We start from the raw sequence: 18122 nt of genomic DNA on the forward strand, positions 1-18122 counted from the left end.
TGTCAACCAACACCCCCAGGTCCTTTTCTGCCAGGCAGCTCTCCAGCCACTCCTCCCCCAGCCTGTAGCGTTGCATGGGGTTGTTGTGACCCAAGTGCAGGACCTGGCCCTGAGCCTTGTTGAATCTCATACAGTTGGCCCTGGCCCATCGGTCCAGCCTGTCCAGGTCCCTCTGCAGAGCCTTCCTACCCTCCAGCAGATCAACACTTCCACCCAGCTTGGTGTCATCTGCAAACTTACTGAGGGTGCACTCAATGCTCTCATCCAGATCATTGATAAAGATATTGAACAGGACTGGCCCCAGTACTGAGCCCTGGGGAACACCACTCGTGACTGGCTGCCAACTGGATTTGACTCCAAGAAATCACAGTTCATGTCCTAGTTAAAGGAAATATGTTGTGAATGTGAATTTCCACAACTCCTGGGAAGGGCACCCTACCCCATGACTATTCTGAACAATGACAGTCTCCTTGTTAATAATGTAAGTGATAAACATGCTTTTAAGATCCCCTGTGTTCAGAACTAAAGCTTTGGGTAGAGGTTGGTGTTCAGCCAGCTCTCTGCATGACTCCTGGCAGAAACATGGGGGCACCCTGATGAGATTGCGTTGCCCTCACAAGACTTTACATAGTAGACAAACAGTGCACATCCATCACATGCAAAACTTGGGGAGGGACTTGGAGGATTTTGGAGAGCAAGTGGTGGATGGGAAGAAGGGGTCTGCATGTGTTTATCGTGGGGGTCATAAAACTCCAATTCTTAGGGTTTTTCCCCTCCGTCACAAATTCATTAAGCACTAGCATCACTTCAGAGAGCCTTCCAGGCTCTGAGCAAATCAGCACTGTGGATACCCTCTCTTCCTCTCCGAAGCAGAGCCTGGGGATGAGGAAAGATGGCTGTAACCCCCCCTTGGGTGAGGCACCACATTTGGGGAGCCATGCCCACAGCACCCCTATTTTAGCAATGCCCGGGGGTGCTGCCCTGGCCCGTTTTCACCCCTGCAAAGCTCACTCGGCAGGCTGTCTCCCCTGTTTGCAGGCGGGTGAGGGAAAGGCAGTAGCGTGTGGCAGATCTGATCTCTGACACACATGCTGCTCATCCCTTTCGTCTTCCCCTCTCTCTGCTCCCACTCACCCCTTCTCCCCCACACACCCACCCACCTCGGTGTCTCATTCAGGGACAGCTCAGGGCGCTTCAGGTAGCCGCGGGGATGGATACTAACCTCTGCCAGGCTTCCCGTTAAGGAACGCATTAATATGGAGCTGCTGCCTTTCCCTCCCCTTCCTCCCCGCAGCCAAACTCGACTGTTTAAAAGGAGAAAATGGGGGTGTGAGGTGGGAAATGTAGGACACCACGTCCTCCCCCACAGCATGGGCTGGGATTTCTTTGAGAAGGTCAGTGGCGAGGCCACCTTCTGTGTCAAGTGGGGAGAAACGGCAGTGATGATTGGCAGAGAAGCGTTGGCTCGGTTGGCTGGATGCCACTGCGTCTCCCCCCAGATCCTTCCATCTCTCTGTTGCAACATTCCTGCGAGGACCCATGGAGAGCTAAATCCTATTGTGCTGGGAGTGAGCTGCCACTGCCTCCTCAGCATCTGCCTGGCTGAAATCATAAGCCCAGCTGCCTGGCCCATCCCCGTAGCCCTAAAGCAGGACCATCTTTCCCCAGGTCATGTCTGAGGGACATGCAAAAATCATTCTTCAGTCCTTAGGGACCTTTCACTAAAATCAGGCATAAATAATCCTAGCTACAATTGCAGCCTCTGATTTATCTTTTTTCTCTTTTGTTTCTTTTTTTTCCCCAGTTTGGCCCTGCTGAGGTTAAACAGATCCATGGGAAAAAATCTTCCCTTCTCAGCAGTCTTCTATCCAGATGGGACCAGCCCACCTGAGAGACAACCTCTACGAGGAGAAGGGAGATGGAGTAAATTTCCATGATCATATGGGGAGACACTAGGAAGGAAAAGACTGGTGTCAGGATCATTTCTGTCTTAGACATATGCTTCTTAATCCTCTGTCTTTAAAGGGTGCCTCTTTCCCTGTCCTTGCCCTCCTCATGCTGCCTTAGAGCAGGCTGCACCTCATGTGAGACCTGCAGCCCCTGCCCCATGGACCTTCCTGGTCTCAAGCTCTAACCAGGACCTACACATTCACCTTCACCTAACCCTCCCTATTTGTTGCATGCTCCCAAATACACACCTTCCTCAGTGCACAGATGTGAAGCCTCTGCAGTGCTTTGATCCCATGGACCCAGTGATCTCCAGCCTGAGACCACCAAGCAGTTGTGTTCAATATGGAGGTACTGGTGTACTGGGGAGCTGTGGTACTGTGCTAAAGATTTTTTTGGGGAAGAGAAAGCTCCTAGAGAGCTTCACACCACAGCTTGCTCCCCAGCTACTGCTAGCCCTGATCTAATATGTCTTTTAGTGATGTTTGGGGCCTCATACATTTGGAAAGAAGAAATTAGTACAGTCTGCTGCTTGCTTCTCACGTTCTTCTGTTTCTCCTGAGCTTCCCTGCTGTCCCTAATTATCCATCTCTCATTTACAGGGACTTAAATAATGGAAATGAAAAAGCTGGCTGAATTAGACTGGGATGAGGATGTGCTGAATGAGGCGCCCTTCCCTTCAGAAGTGACCTAACATTACCCTTTCTGTTATTAGTGACGCAGGCTCCCCATTACCACGAGAGGCAGCTGCTCTGTTGTTATCTTGAGCCAGGGGACACAGCTCCTGCACTGACTCAAGCTGTGGCTCCCCGTGGCTAGAAGAGATTAGCAATAGAAAGCAAGGATGCTTAGGGGAAATCCTGTGTTAACAATGATGCCTGGGGGAGAAGAAAATAAGAGAAATAGCTTAGAGGAGGGAGAAGCAAAAGGGAAAACTTGAAAAAAGGTAAATCAAGTAACGACTGAGTGATACAATTGTTAAAAACAGGTGAGCTGTGGCCTAGTTTATGGTCTCATAGTGATGACGGCTACAAGAGCAGCTAGCTGAGAACTGACAGACATCAGCATACAGAACTCTGGAAACATGGATTTGGCTGGCAACAGCAGCCTCATGTCCCACTGTGACCATGGAAAGGCCCTGTGTCCCTTTGGTGTCCTTTGCGATGCCTTAATGGAGCTCACTGCAAAGAGCCAGACACACATTCCCATTAAGACAGAGGGAGAGCAACCTGTACCCCACCCTTGAAGGAGGATGTTCATGGTCCATGGATGAGGAAATCACTGTCCAAGCATTATAGGAAACAAACAAGTAAACAATATCCACAAAATGAGTTGAAATAATGCATTTAGTGTTTTGTTTTCCTTTAGGAATGTCCCAGCACTGAGGAGACCAGGGTTGAAAACCTAGTGCCAAATGAGGCAGAGCATGGCTTCAAACCTGTCTGAGGTGTTGTCCAAAGACATCTATGTGGCTAAATCCTAGCCAGGCTAGGGTACATAGATTTGAAAATGTTTTGGGATTTCAGTCTGAATGAGGGAAAATAAAGCATTTAGGCAGAGTTTATGTGTGCCTGAAGAGAGAAAAACCACCTAGTGAGGAAATAGCTGATCCATGGCTCAGGCAGAGAAGAGTATTTTTGGATGAACAGAAGACTAGACTATAATACATTTGCAGATGAAAGGATCTGGACCTGAATACAGAAAAAAAAAATCCTGCTTAGTGTGTCCCCATTCTGAATCTGGAGTTCTCTAACCCAGGTTAGGGGCATCAGCCAGAAGGAAGTTAATAGGGAATTTGATAATGAGGTTAGCACAGAGGTGTCCAAACAACCATGGCTTTTGCTGCTGTTGCACATCTTGGAGGATACCTACAATATCTTTTGCAAAGAGGTTTCTTCATCCCCTCCAAATCTGGACCTGCTTTGTCTGAGCACTCCTTAGCTTCCTCTGACATTTCCCGTCAAAGGAACAGAGCTGTTGCCACTTACAGGAGGGGTAGGACTATGTAATATAATGGGGGAAAGGGGCTGTGGTGGATTCTCCATGGGACTGGGACTGGCTGCTAACAACCACAGCAAGACAATATTTCTGTTATGGCCTCTCCTTCTCTGAAAGGCACCCAGGAGGACTCAGTGGCTGAATGTTGGGTTTGTGTGGAGGAGAGAGGCCAGCAGCAGGTGAAGTCAGGCTTGCCACAGGAATCTCCCATTGCTTCCTCCTCCCCACAGCCCGTAGCAGGGAGTCTGCAGCTCGGAAATCTTCCCATGAGCCAGTCCAGCTTCACTGATAAAAAAACAGGCTCCCACCACCCCTAACGCCCTTCCCACATCCCCTAGTCCAGGAGAAAAAAAATTCATGTAGGTGATGAGAAAGTGAAGGAGGTGCTTAACACAGTCTCACCCATGGGAACAGCATGATGTCTTTGAGGAGCAGAGCAGGTAAGCTATGGGGCAGTCTGAGCCACTTGCTCCTCATCATGTGAGTGGCTGGTACTGCCAAAGACACATGGCTGCCCAGCTTCCCCCGGCTCACCACATGACCCTGCGTATGGTTTGACATGACAGCAATCTGCCGCCAAAAAGGACAATGTCCCATTTTCCATGTGTGCCTGTGATCTCCCAGTTCTCCTCTGTCATCACCACTGGACCTCATCTCCCCCTGCCATGGAGGTGTTAACCTTAAATAACGTTAAAATTAAGCAATGTTAATATTAAACCCAGATAGAAATGCCAAAGCAGTGCCACGGCTGCAGGGGAGGGTGGGACTGGCTCCGTGGACCACAGATAGTCCTTAAAGCAGCATGGGCGCATTGTCCTGGCAGACAATGAGGAGCACGGCTCTCCTGGACTGGTGGGTCTCCATCAGCCCAGATGTGCCCGGAGGTGAACCAGGGCTATGAGCTTCACAGCCACCCCACTGCTTTTCCTTATTTAGCCGACCTGTGATTTGCAGTGTTTACTGCTGAGGAGCAGTAAAAAAACACTAAATTCAGAAACTTTTACTAGAACACTTAGAGGGGCACCCTAAAGGGTGGCAGGCGGGGGAAGAGTCAAATGTGCAGCCAAATGTGGGCCAGATTCAGCTCTCAGCTGTCTGGCATAAAGGCAGATGAAATCTCATAAACCAGGCATGGATCAGGCCCTTTGACATGGGGCTAGCTTGTTTTGCTAGCAACAAATGTACTCTACCAGCTTGTCAGTGATGTGCACAGGAGGAAAATGAAGTTCATTTGGAGATGTCTTTCTATTTGCGTTGACCTCATGAGGGTCATAAAATCCAACACCAGAATTCAGGTTCTTGCCGTGAAAAATACTGACACCTCCTTTGACTTTCTTCATTTAGCCTTAGGCAGGCTTGAGGAGGCAAATGCAGCACAAGGAGGCACTCATTAACATTTCCTCTGCCCAGTGAGGAAACGAAAATGACAAACATCCTATTAAATAAGGGGAGAAAAAAGCTATAAAACACAGAAGATATTTTTAGTCTGAAAACAAAGCACTCCATCTTCCCCACAAAGTAGGGCTTTTCAGATGAAAAGAAAAAAGGAGAGAACTTGCAGGCTCCTCTGCACCAGAAGGAGTGGCACTAATAATAATAATAATTATTATGATTATTGTTAATATTGATAGCAGGCTGCCCCCAGTTTCCCGCTTGCTTCCCCACCCTCCCAGCAAGTGACGTGTGGGCCCCAGCCGTGGAGGACAATGGGTGGCCAGGAACAATGCAGCCACTGACGTGAACCGTGTGTTGAATGCGAAACTCTGCGTTGTGAGTGCCAGTTTCAATGCAATAAAATGTTCCAGTGATGAAGATGGATGAATAGGGACGTATGGTGTAAATTAAATGTGTTATTCTTTTTCTCCTTCTTTTTTTTTTTTTAAATAAATTAAAAAGCCCAACACCTTGGTTTCTCTTAATTTTATTCCCTTCTTGAGGGTTTCGCTACCAAACAAATGACTGGCCAGCTTTGCCTGGTAACCTATAGGAGAATCAATAGAGATTGAAAGGGCTTGGAGGCAGAGGGGAGGGATTGTGGTTTCTTTTTTTTTTTTTTTTTCTTTTCCTTTTTTTTGTAGAAGAAAGAAGCAATTCTGGAAGTGAAGGGGAAAATTCTAGCACAGCAGATACAAGATAACACAGAAAATCCCTTATTCACCAGTAGAAAAAATCAGTTTCTGCAAGAATATGGGATTAATTGCACACTGGCCTTCAGACTTCTAACTTTAGGCACTTCACAGAGTCCTTGGTAAAAGACAGGATCCTCCAGACAGTGTTTCAGAGAAGGAATGCAATGCATATTGCAGTGCATAATTGGAGAGGGATCCTGGCATCACAGTAGGGTAATACAGCATCTAACAGAGCTCTTCTGAGCATAAGCCACTAAAAGACAGCACAACTCGGCTGCACCATAAACTTTCCCAGGCCCTGCCATCCCCCTCTTCTCACTCGCCCACGAGGTTCATCTGGCTCACAGTTCATGCTCATCTCCAAGAAGTGTCATTTCTTGTCATAAGATAGATCTGGGCAAAACACTCATCCAGATGAGATGGCAAAGGGACGTCAACTGAAAAAAAACACCCAAACCCCATCAAGGTTACTCTAAGGCAAGGTGCAGCGAAAGCATGCATCCTGAATGGCTGCCAGGGGTGAGTGCCCCCGGGCTCCGAGTGCATCGTGTCCTTGGCAAAGCACTGTTGTGACAGCACTGGGGAAGATGCCAGTGCTGGCTACGACTCAGTGTCCCTTTCATCTGGTCCCGCTCCCCTCAGCGGGGTTTTCTGTTGCTGCTTGCTGCCATGCTCTCCTTTTGTCTGCCTGTAATTAGTCTGTTGGCTTTTTTTTTTATCTCTCCTCATTTTTTTGGGGTCTGATTCTAATCTACTGTGCCTTAAAACTGTTCAGGAAGCTTTAGGGAGACAACCCACGTTAACACCATCCCCACTGAGCTATGAGATGTGGCTTTTGCTGTTATCTCTCCCTTCCTTGCTCCTGCTCAGCTGTTTTGGAGGAAGCTACCCCTACTCACTGCTCATCCTTTTTCTTCCTCCCTCATACTCACTTCCCACCTCCCTTTCTGCTCTTCTTGCCCCCCTCTTGTCTTGAACGTCCTGTGGCCACCCAGAACACCGCACACCCTGCAATGTCCTCCATCCATCCCATTGCCAGCTCCCCTGAGGCCAGGCAGCTAATTTCAACAGGACTCTGGCTGCCTCTTTGGGAAGCTGTGGGATAAAGCTGCAGTGGCAATGAGAGCCTCCTCCCCAGCCTGTCCCAGTCCATGGCTCCTGTCCTTCCATGCCCCTCTGTCTCTCTGTGCCCGGAAATTGTCTGTCTGCTTCAAATTGCCTCTCCCCGTCAGCTCCCAGCACTCTACGTCTCCCTCCTCCCTTTGCTTCCGGCTCCCCTTTCTCCTCCTCCTCTACCCACACACCTTACTTTAATTAGAAATACAATGAAAATGCTTATCACTATGCCTTAGTCAGCAAGTCATTCCCCAGCAGGTCCAGAAGGAAAACCCCCGTTCCTCCTCGTCTCTTCTGTCTCCCCCACCACCTCCACAGAAGAAGAGCACACAGATTAGGAGGAGAACACGGTGGAAAGGTTGCAGAATGAGATGAACCTAGAGCCCTGGATAGGCTGGCGGAATGGGCCAACAGAAACCTTATGAAATTCAACAAGGACAAACGCTGTGCCTGGGAAGAAAGAGTCCCTGGCAATGACTGACTGGCTGGGGCTCAGAAATGGACTTGAAAGTGCTGGGGGACAGGGAGATGAGCATGATCCATCAGTGTGTCTTGGTAGCAAAAAAAGTATCCTGGACTGTGCGAGCATGAACACAGCCAGGAGATCAATGGAAGTGATTATCCCCCTCTACTCAGGATGTATTAGACCATATCTAGCTGTTGCAGCCAGGTTTAGGCCCCATAGTACAAGACACTGATCAACTGGAATGAGTTCAGCACAGGCCATTGAGATGGTCAGGGCTACAGCACTTGGCTGGTGTCTGGTGTGGGATCAGGGCTTGTCCATCCTGGAGAAGCGATGGCTTTGGGGGGACCTAACAGCAGTCCCCATTACTTGTGGGGAGGTTATCAAGGAGATAGAGCCAGGCTCTTCACAGAGGTGGCTGGTGAGAGGACAAGAGACATCAGGCATAAATTGAAACAAGACACTTAGTCTGGGTTTAAAGAAAAAGGCTTTCCCTCTAAGGACAGTCATTCAGTGGAGAAGGTTGCCCAAAGAGGGTTGTACAATTCCCACCCACGGGGTTTTCAGGGACCTGGAACCTGAACCACATCATTTGATCCAGTAGTTGGCCCAACTTAGAGTAGGAGGTTGAGCTAGAAACCTCCTGAGGTCCCTTCCAGCCTTAATAACCCTGAGATCCTATGATCAGACCTAAGTGCCAAATGAGGCCATTCAGACTCTGATGAATCCCCCACACTGAAAACTAAGGGAGAAGAAAAGAGAGGTAGCAGGGGCTGGAAAGAGACAGATTTGGTGGAGTAGCTTTTACAGCCACTTCATCCCAGACTCTGGCTTTCGATGGGACAAGGTGAGGTTAAAATCAGGTGACCTTGCAAAGTTAAATCCAGTCTATAAACTGTCCCTATCTACTGGCAATCTCTTATGGGCCATTTCTGGGGATTTTGGGTGAAAACCTTTCTGGAGAATATCTTTGCACTGATCCAGAGATACATAGACTGCACAGTCTCTCCCAATTCATGTCATCTCTTACTGGAAATGTAAGTTTAAGGAGGACTCTCTGGGATATAGAGACCGCAGCATAAAAGGCTCCAGATCTGTTCCAAACCCTCAGATGATTGACATTTGACCCTTTCTAAACACGAACACAGATGCACAAAAATCTCATGCTCAGGAAAGCTGGGTGAAAGTGGAGAAGTAAGCAAGGCAGAGGACATAACTCTCTGCCAGTCATATCACTGTCATGATATATGTGGGGGATAAAGAGGCGTTGGGAGGGTCTGCTGGGTTAGGAATCCTGATTTATGCCCTCAGGCTTTTGTCCCCTTCCCCACTCACTGGCACTCCCCACCTTCAACCAAACCATGCAGTCCTTCTATGTCAGTTTGCTGCTGCTGCCCTGAATAACCCTCCTGTTTCCCCTTAAAGCCATACGGCAGAAGTGTTTGCCCATGTGCCATCACCTGGTAGAGAACAGACATGTGCCTTCTGGAAGCACATGGATTTGGGGGGGAAAGGGAGTCCTGACCTCTGCCCCTCATGCCCTTCAGCTTAAGCACCACCAGTTTGCTGCAAGAGGACTCTGCTTTAACCAAATACACGGGGTCACTGAGACCTCTTTTCAGCAGGACTTCTCTGAAAGACCATCCGTCTCCTCTGCATTTGGCTCTTACCAGGCTGGCTGCAGTCCCGCCAGGAAACACATGGCCAAGAGCCATGGGAGTGGGGACGCGTCCTAAGCGTCCCTGGCACGCTGCCACCACCCTGAGCGGAGACAAGGCACTTCCCTGCTGGCAACAGGCTTGAAACCCCTTTTTAGGTGATATTAATGAATTAGCATCCCACTGCCTCCGGCCACTGTCACTGAGAGGGAATCAGAAGCCCCGGATGTCCTCAGTACCTCTCTGAGGATGTTCCGGCAGGGAACTCTCTCAGATTAGGGAATCCTTTATCTCTGGCTTATATAAGACCCGGGGACTCCTTTTATGGTTGGCTTTTCCTGCTTTGTCAAGAGCAAAGAACAAATGTAGCTTCATCTGTGCTTGTGGGTTGGCTAACTGATTAAGCATCTGATTCAAGCTAAGTACGGAACAGGCTTTCGATGGGCGGTTTTAATTTGGTGTAAAAACCAGGATGCCGTCCCCCTCCCTTACTGAATATTCCCAAGATAGCAATTGGTCTGGTGCAATTAAGCCGTGGGGATGACTCCCACCTACCAATGTTTTAGAAAGTCCAGAGTGCTCCCATTTGTACTGAAGTGGGTCCTTTGAGTGTTTCCCCCCCTCCTTCCCCCCTCCTCTTTTCTTTTTTCTCTCTTTTTTTCCCCCCTGCTGATTTACCACCATTTCCAAGCATTTCCATTAGGAGTGAGCTCACTGTGTGTGTGTGTGTGTGCATGCATGTGAGGGTGTGCGGGGGCCTGTGGGCGTCTGTCTTGGTGTGACACACTGAATTCCTCCTCATCTCCCCTTCTGCAAGTCCTGCCAGGGGAAGCATGCTAATGATGACCTTGCTGAGTAAATAGTTGTGGAATGAATAAGTGTTTTTCCTGCAATCTGAAAGGCGGAAGGTGCGATTACTCATCCATCTGTCCAACTGTCTCCAGCACCTTTCAAGTGCTTCTCGCGTCGAGTCTGGGGGCGTGCGTGAGGGGGTGGGAAGCAAGGGGAGGCTGCCAAGAACTGGGTTGCCACAGACACCAGCCTTGCTTTTCCTCCAATGAACGCTGCGCTGAGAGTGTGCAAGGAGGCAGGGCACCACCCACATGTTGAGCTGTGTGGGGTATAAGTAGATGGAAGAGCCTGGACTAGTGGCAGTTCAGACAGGGAAGAGAAGCAGCTCTTCGCATCTCTAGTGAAAGCGCTTTTGACTTGCCAAGTTTACCAGAGGAGAAATCACCGGGATTTTTGCAGCAGCCTGCAGCTTCTGTGTGCATCTCTGTGTGTTTTTCTCCAGTGAGGACTCTGCTGTTCGAGATTCTCAGCTCCGGATAAGCAGGTAGCGGGCACGCGTGTGGGGCTGGACGTCTTAGCCAACTCCTCTCCTTGTTCCTGGAGGATCCTGGCTCTCTCTGAGACACCCTGAGCACGTGAGAGCGGCATTTCCAGCTAGACACCGGGAGAAATTTGCCTACAACTCTCTCTGGGATCCACGGGGACCGAACAGCTTGCTCTGCGGTGATATCTGATTTGGTTGTGTTTGTGTCGAAAAGTCCTTTGAGGGGGGTTTATAAGTCTCTGTGTGTCTTTTGGGAAGTGTTGTGGTGGGGTTTTTGAGAGCCAGCTCTAGTGCCAGGGCTTACAACCCAGTTCTTTCTGTGTTTGACACTCACACGGTCGGAGCCATGCAGCTGGATAATGTCACCAATGCAGGCATCCACTCCTTCCAGGGGCACCGTGGAGTTGCCAACAAGCCCAATGTGATCCTGCAGATAGGGAAATGCAGGGCAGAAATGTTGGAGCATGTCAGGAGGACCCACCGGCACCTCCTGTCTGAGGTCTCCAAGCAGGTGGAGCGCGAGCTGAAAGGCTTGCAGAAATCAGTGGGGAAGTTAGAGAATAACTTAGAGGACCACGTCCCAACTGATAACCAAAGATGGAAGAAGTCCATCAAGGCCTGCCTGGCCAGGTGCCAGGAAACCATTGCCCATCTGGAGAGGTGGGTCAAGAGAGAGATGAATGTTTGGAAGGAGGTCTTTTTCCGTCTGGAGAAGTGGGCGGACCGTCTGGAGTCCATGGGAGGCAAATACTGTCCTGGGGACCATGGCAAGCAGACTGTGTCCGTTGGGGTGGGAGGCCCAGAGATAAGGCCAAGTGAGGGGGAGATTTATGACTATGCCCTTGATATGAGCCAAATGTATGCGCTGACCCCTCCTCCTGGGGAGGTGCCCAGCATCCCTCAGGCCCATGATTCCTACCAGTGGGTCTCTGTGTCAGAGGATGCTCCAGCCTCCCCAGTGGAGACTCAGGTCTTTGAGGATCCCCGGGAGTTCTTGAGCCACTTGGAGGAATACTTAAAGCAGGTGGGTGGAACAGAGGAGTACTGGCTGTCTCAGATCCAAAACCACATGAATGGCCCAGCTAAAAAGTGGTGGGAATACAAGCAGGACTCTGTCAAGAACTGGGTTGAGTTCAAGAAGGAGTTTCTGCAATACAGCGAGGGGACTCTGACTAGGGATGCTATCAAAAGGGAGCTGGATTTGCCCCAGAAAGAGGGGGAGCCCCTGGACCAGTTCCTTTGGCGCAAGAGAGACTTGTACCAGACCCTCTATGTTGATGCAGATGAGGAGGAAATTATCCAGTATGTGGTAGGCACCCTCCAGCCCAAACTGAAGCGCTTCTTGAGTTACCCCTTGCCCAAGACTTTAGAGCAGCTGATCCAAAGAGGGAAGGAAGTCCAAGGCAACATGGACCACTCTGAGGAGCCCAGCCCACAGAGGACCCCTGAGATTCCATCAGGAGATTCTGTGGAGAGCGTGCCTCCCTCAACCACTGCCAGTCCTGTGCCGAGCAATGGGACTCAACCTGAGCCCCCTAGCCCACCAGCTACTGTCATATGAGCTAGTCCAAGGGAGGTAGCAGTCTGGGTTACATGAAAGGGAGAAGGGGGCGTATTTAGGAAGCTTCTCCTTGGAGAGAGGTTCTGGCTGAGACGAGACATGATGTGTGCTCAGTCCAACAGCCCATAGCAGAGGAATTAACTTTGCTTGTGGGGGGAGGGAGGCAATGGGGGAGAGGCACCTTAGGATGTGGTTGCCCACCTCACCTGAGCCATGCAATATGGTGGTGCTGGAGATATTGCTTGCACCACTGTGGGGAACGGACAATTTTATGAGATCCCTGACAAGAAACTAGAGACATTTCCCAACTTCAGAGGCAGCCTCTTAGCACTGGCACCTTTCAAGGACTTCATACGAGTGCAGCAACTGGCTGAGGGTTCCTACCCATCTGGGTCTCTCCTTCTTCTCTCCTTCCTCTTCTTAAGAGGTGTCCCTGTCCTGGCTTCTGTGCACTTGGCAATCTCCTGTTCTTACTTGCTCCAAAGGATTAAGTAATTTTTTTGATTTTTTTTTTTTTAGAAGAAATTCTGTGACTTCAGGAACTGAAAACTTTTAAGAATCTGGATTATTTTTAATGTTTTTCATTCCACTGCACCTAATACCTGCTTTAATGTTTTTTCTCTCAAGAGGCTCTTATTGGTTTACTTCTTGTCTTAGTTTCTGCTCACTCCAATCAAAGCCACTGCAGTGCAGAGGCAAATTTCACCCTTTCTCTGCACATTATACTGTGCATTCAGGAGGAAACAGAGTTTCAAATTAAATTCTGAGCTCATTTATTGAAGGGGTAGTCTGCTTCCTTTCAGAGAAGAGAGGGTGTAAAGGTGGAGAGAGGAGGCACCAGAGCTGTTTTGAGAGGGTGGGGGGAGGTAAAAGAAATAAATTGTTATACTTTGAATGAAACAAACAAACACATCCTAAATCCAGAGCAAAATATCCCCAGAGCAGCAAATCGAGTCCATGCTGATGTGTGGAGACAACAGGAGCTTTTGCCATGTAAAAGCAAAAAGAAGTGAAAAGAGGAGCTGTGTGTCCCAGCACAGTTTCAGCTTGTGCCTCACAACAAGGAGTTTCTACTCACACAGACAGACTCAAAATGCTCTTGGAAAGCCTGGCACCCCTGTCCTGGAGCACCTGAGGACAGAGCATTTTCTATTCACAAAGAACTTCCTAAAACATCTCCTTGCCATGGATGGAGACAGACTTGGACTCTGTGACATTTTCCATGTTGAGACAGTAATGCTCAGCGTTCACCTTGCTTTGGCTAACACCTGATGATAGGACTTTGAGATGAAACTGCTCTAAGACATATTCAGGAAGTTTGGCTCTTCAAAGTTTCTTGAGGCTGGACACATCTTGAGCATCATCTGCATTCACCACCAGACCAAATAAACACCACCTCCGCAAGAGATGCAGCAGGGATGCAGCAACAGGAGTGCCCCTGGAATGCTCCTGGCACTACTACATCAGTGACATGTGGCATCGGTGGCTCAGAAGGCCTTTGGTGTGCCTCCTTCCAAGAGGCTGAAGGTAAGGCAACTCTCTGACATTCTCTTCTCTGCACTCCTCAGACCTAAATTAGCTATAGCCCTTCCAGTAGGAACCTTGCACTGGGATAAAAAAAAAAAAAACTGAAATGGGACATGAAGCATTGTGAGTGACAGATTAGGGTTGGGAGAAAGGGGAAGGGAGAGGCAGCCAAAGGGAAATAAAGGACAGTGAGTGGGAAAAGTTTCCAAACAGGACAGTATCTTGCACTTTCTGATTAAAATGGAGAGGAAATGGGAAGTTTCTTTGTTAGTCCACCCAAGGACCTGCCCCATGAAGGTCTGGGCTTGACTCCCCAGCTGGGACAACACATCACAGGTCCACGCACAGCACAAAGGAGATGCATATCTGCTCGGCACTCTTGCTAGAAGTGAGTCAGTCTCAGGAATGGTGGGGGCTCTCCTCTCACTTGTTCAGAGTGAGTTAGTTTGGCAGTGGCTGTGTCTGCAGAGAGAAGGGAGCATTTCTCACTAATGACCTGGGATGAGTGGTGGGGGAGTGGGTGTCACTGCTGAGGATGAGCTGGCCGTGCATTACAAGCATTATCTTCTCTTGGTTACAGTGACTCACACAGATCCTCCTCTGAGAAGGAATCACTTCACAGTGCTCAGAATTTGGAAGGAAAGCCAAAGGGAAAAGCTTCAAAACCAAGGATTCAACATCAGACCTGCTGTCAGGTTCCCCAGCCACCGACTGCCGGATCCACCATCTGAAGGAAAGACTGGCACAGGTAATTACCTCTCATCTTACCCTTGTGGGACTGTCTTAGCCTCCCCAGTGCCCTGACATGAGATACTGAATAGCCCAGGTGAAAATATCTGTGCTGGTCTTGAGACCTCAGCCCTAAGGGTTGCAAGAGGCTGGCACCACCAGACAGGTGGGATTTCAGCTTCTTGATGTAGGAACCCAAACACCAGCCCCAATGATTAATGTTCTGGGGACAGCGTGCATCATGCATTGCTTTCTGCTGGACCGTTGGCAAATGCTTAGATACCAATATCTAGTGGGATATCCACGCTGCAGACACCTAGTGGGCACAGCTGAAAACAACCCCATCTCCTGAGAAATCCCCTGTACTCTCTACTTTGGATATCTAACCTGAGCTGCTGCATTTTTTTTATTTTACAGAGATTCCTGCTGCTGTTGCTGAGTTTCCTTCTCTGTGTCCAAGAGTCCTGCTTTCCCAGGGGAGAAACGAGTGCTGCAGGAAGACAGAGGGCAAATCATGCACCAAAGAGCCTCCCACACAGTCCAATGCCGTGTTCAAGGTGGTGAGAGCCAGAATGAAAGGAGGAAGCCACTTCCAACAGGACGAAGAAAAGACTGAGCTGGTTCAGGTACTCCAAGCACAGAAGAAAGTGTTGAGAATGAAAAGAGAAACCAAGAGGCAGAACAGAAGAACCAAGTCTGGGCTTTGGGGACAGCAACGATGCTGGGCTTGTACTGACTGTCTGTTGAGATGATACCATACCTCTGCAATTTGGGGCTACTGGGACTCACCTAAAGAAATCTTCATTAGATTATCAGTTAAAAAAACTTTTCTGATTAACTTTGCCAAATGACTGATCCTACCTAGGCTATGAACCCTCCACGCTGTTAATGCTGTAACTCATTTTTCCTGAGTTGAGGGTAACTTCATTTCATGCGGGTATCAGTTTTCAAACCTCAAAGGGCTCTGGAGGTTCGGAGAAGCATCCTGCGGTCTAGATGCTTGTCTGAACTGCTTGAGCCTGCACAATTCAGCCAGCTGTCTTGCCAGAAGGAAGACTCTTGTGAGACAGCAGGCGCTTCTTGGATCTGCATGGGCCAGAGTTACTGCAAGAACCGGGGTTCTTGTGCTGGCTTTGGCATGACTGTTTCCATCCAGACCCAGGGAGTGCAAAACTTGTGCAAAAGACAAGAGCTCGAGTAAGTTGAACAAGACAGTTTTGGTTCACATCTCAGCTGAAGAGGTCCAGTTGGTTCCTCTCTCTTCCAGAGCCAACTGTCCCGGGTATGCATGTGTGCGTGTCAGTGCGGGTGTATGTGTGTTGAGCAATCAAATCCACCTAACCAAATTCTGTGGTGTTTTGTTGCATTTGAACTAAGCCAATGGGACCTAACGTGCATTCCAACAATGCTCAGCAAAAATGCCCAGGACTGGAAAATTATGTAAAACCATGTAAAGGCAGACTTCATAGGCATCATCCCAAGGTTGAAATGATGTTTGATTTTGAGGTGCTAATTTCCACAGTCCCCTTCAAGGGACCTGACTGCCTCAATACACATTTTATTTTTCCATAGACTTTCCTGCCTTTTTAATGAATTAGCCAGTCTGTGCTACTTGATCATTTGGTCCTGAGGTTTATACATTTTCAGCTGACTTTTTGGAGTGTGCAGAACTGAATCTCCTGGACTGATTTTATTTCATTTATTGCTCCTAGAAATTGGAGCTTTATTTGTAGCACCCTGGTTTATATTACCAGTCCCTCCAGGAAGGACTGGTAGTTTATTTTCCTGGGGCAGAGTCACGTGAATGAAGACGTGTGTATGTGTTGTGTCTGTGAAACTTTAATGAATTTCAACCACTGGATTTTTTTTCCTTAGGTGATTTTACATTTGACTCTGACAAAACTACTTTAGAGTTTTTATTTTTACTAGAGATATTATTAATTCAAAGAACCTTGTACAAAAGGCAAATACATTGAATCACTACAGGTTGTAGGGGTTAAAGCCAAAAGGTCTTTGTAAGCCGACATCACTTGCCCTAGATCTGACTGTATCAGGCAGTTTATTTGTCATGTGTCATGTTGGAGTTACAAGATCACACCAAGCCACTAGAACCTGTCAATAGAATAGTGCTACACTCTATTTGCTATTGTAGCAAAGCCTTTTGTAGATTTATACAATAAAACTTTGAAATATCTGCTTCAATTTCTTTGTGCCTCGCTTTCTGGTCTTTTTCCTTGGTTCATGGGAGACTCAAGTATCCATTGCCCTCTGAAGATTTGGTCTTGTCAGCCATTTGGACTTATTTGACTCATGAAATCTTCCTGCTCAGCAAAAGCAGAAGACTGACATAAAAATGAAATGTACTGGGCCTTTGGAGAAGAGGGGTTGGATATAGAAAGTATGGAGGTGTTTTAAGGGGGTTGTTTAGCACCTCAGACTGAGTCAAATGTAGCCGATGAGGCTGGGAGAAATGGTCCCTTCTGAGACTGGATTGTGCAGGGCTCTTGTTGGGTACAGCTAAGTGAAAGGCTATTGAAACAGAGGGCAATCACATTCCCACCTGTGCCTGAGAGATAATATGCATAGAAGACCTGAGGCAAGTCAGGGCAAGGTAAAGAAATTGCTAAGCCTGAATCAGCTCTACCTGATATCCAAAGAGACTTCAGCAGTCAGAAGAGTCAGCACTCAGCACCACAGAGCCAGGAGCTACTGTTAGGCTGGTGCTTTGCTACCTAAAGCATTCCTCTACAACAGGGTTATTCTCCATTCCTTGGGTTCATTACCTTTAAACCACTTCTGGGTCTTTGGGACTGGAGGAAGGGAACATACCAGCAGGTGTAGCTCAGAGTGTTTTACACTGAAATGAGTATATTCACGATAGGCTGGTCTCAAAGATCTGACCCCAAAGACCTTCAGTCCATGGGGATAGAGGGCTCTGCTCTGCATCTGCAAATCCTCCTCTTCTGAAAAGGTTTTGCACTCAGGTGGATTTAGCCCCCATTCTGTGCTCCGTCCCTGGTCTCTCTCCAACAAGGAGGGTGTTAGGACTAACAGTCCAGGGTGTGATGCCACTGCTAATGTGCACTTTGGTAGGTCAGCTGGAGAAACAGTCTCATTCCTTTCACAACAGGCACTAAATGTACATTGCCAGATGCACCTCCTAGATATCCCTTTTGAATTCAGGTTGGAAAGGCAGAACATGGTCTGATGGCCAAGGATGCCTAAAGGACAGTTGCTAACCCTTGCGTCTTCAGCTCTTTACGGTTCATTCAACCACAAACTCTTATCAAGAGTGAGAAATAAACCTTGAAGATGCAGTTTGGGTCCACAGCTAAATCTGCCTTTGTGCCCTCAACTACTGTTATCAATAAAGAGATGAAAAACAAGCATTGAGGGGACAGCCAAGCAACAGGGGTGAAGCCAGTGTCATCCCATCCTGGGACAGTATAGGAGAAACTGGGTAGGAGAGCAAGGTTAGACTTTGCACAGTCTATGGATATGGCCAAAGGGCTGGGTCTCCTGCAAGGACCAACTCAGTGCCTTGCAAGAAAAGCAAGAGCTGCTCAGCTGGAGGTGCTGAGCTCTTCCAGCAGAGGGGGGCAGAACTCCACTGTACACTGTGGGAATCAATAAAAAAAGGTTATAAAGAGAAAAA

At 48.4% G+C, this 18122-nt stretch overlaps 1 protein-coding gene across 1 annotated transcript; it reads left to right on the forward strand.

Annotated features, from left to right (window-relative positions):
• Positions 1–10492: 10492 nt before the first annotated feature.
• Positions 10493–16663, forward strand: ARC (activity regulated cytoskeleton associated protein). The gene is made up of 3 exons (XM_087734525.1): positions 10493–13738; positions 14319–14486; positions 14885–16663. Exon 1 carries the CDS (start codon positions 10997–10999, stop codon positions 12209–12211), a length of 1215 nt encoding a protein of 404 aa, XP_087590651.1. The 5' UTR covers positions 10493–10996; the 3' UTR covers positions 12212–13738; positions 14319–14486; positions 14885–16663.
• Positions 16664–18122: the final 1459 nt, after the last annotated feature.

This window comes from Nipponia nippon, unplaced genomic scaffold, assembly GCF_047370975.1.
Source record: "Nipponia nippon isolate SJK-2023a ecotype South Korea unplaced genomic scaffold, ASM4737097v1 scaffold_1, whole genome shotgun sequence".
Taxonomy (NCBI): domain Eukaryota; kingdom Metazoa; phylum Chordata; class Aves; order Pelecaniformes; family Threskiornithidae; genus Nipponia; species Nipponia nippon.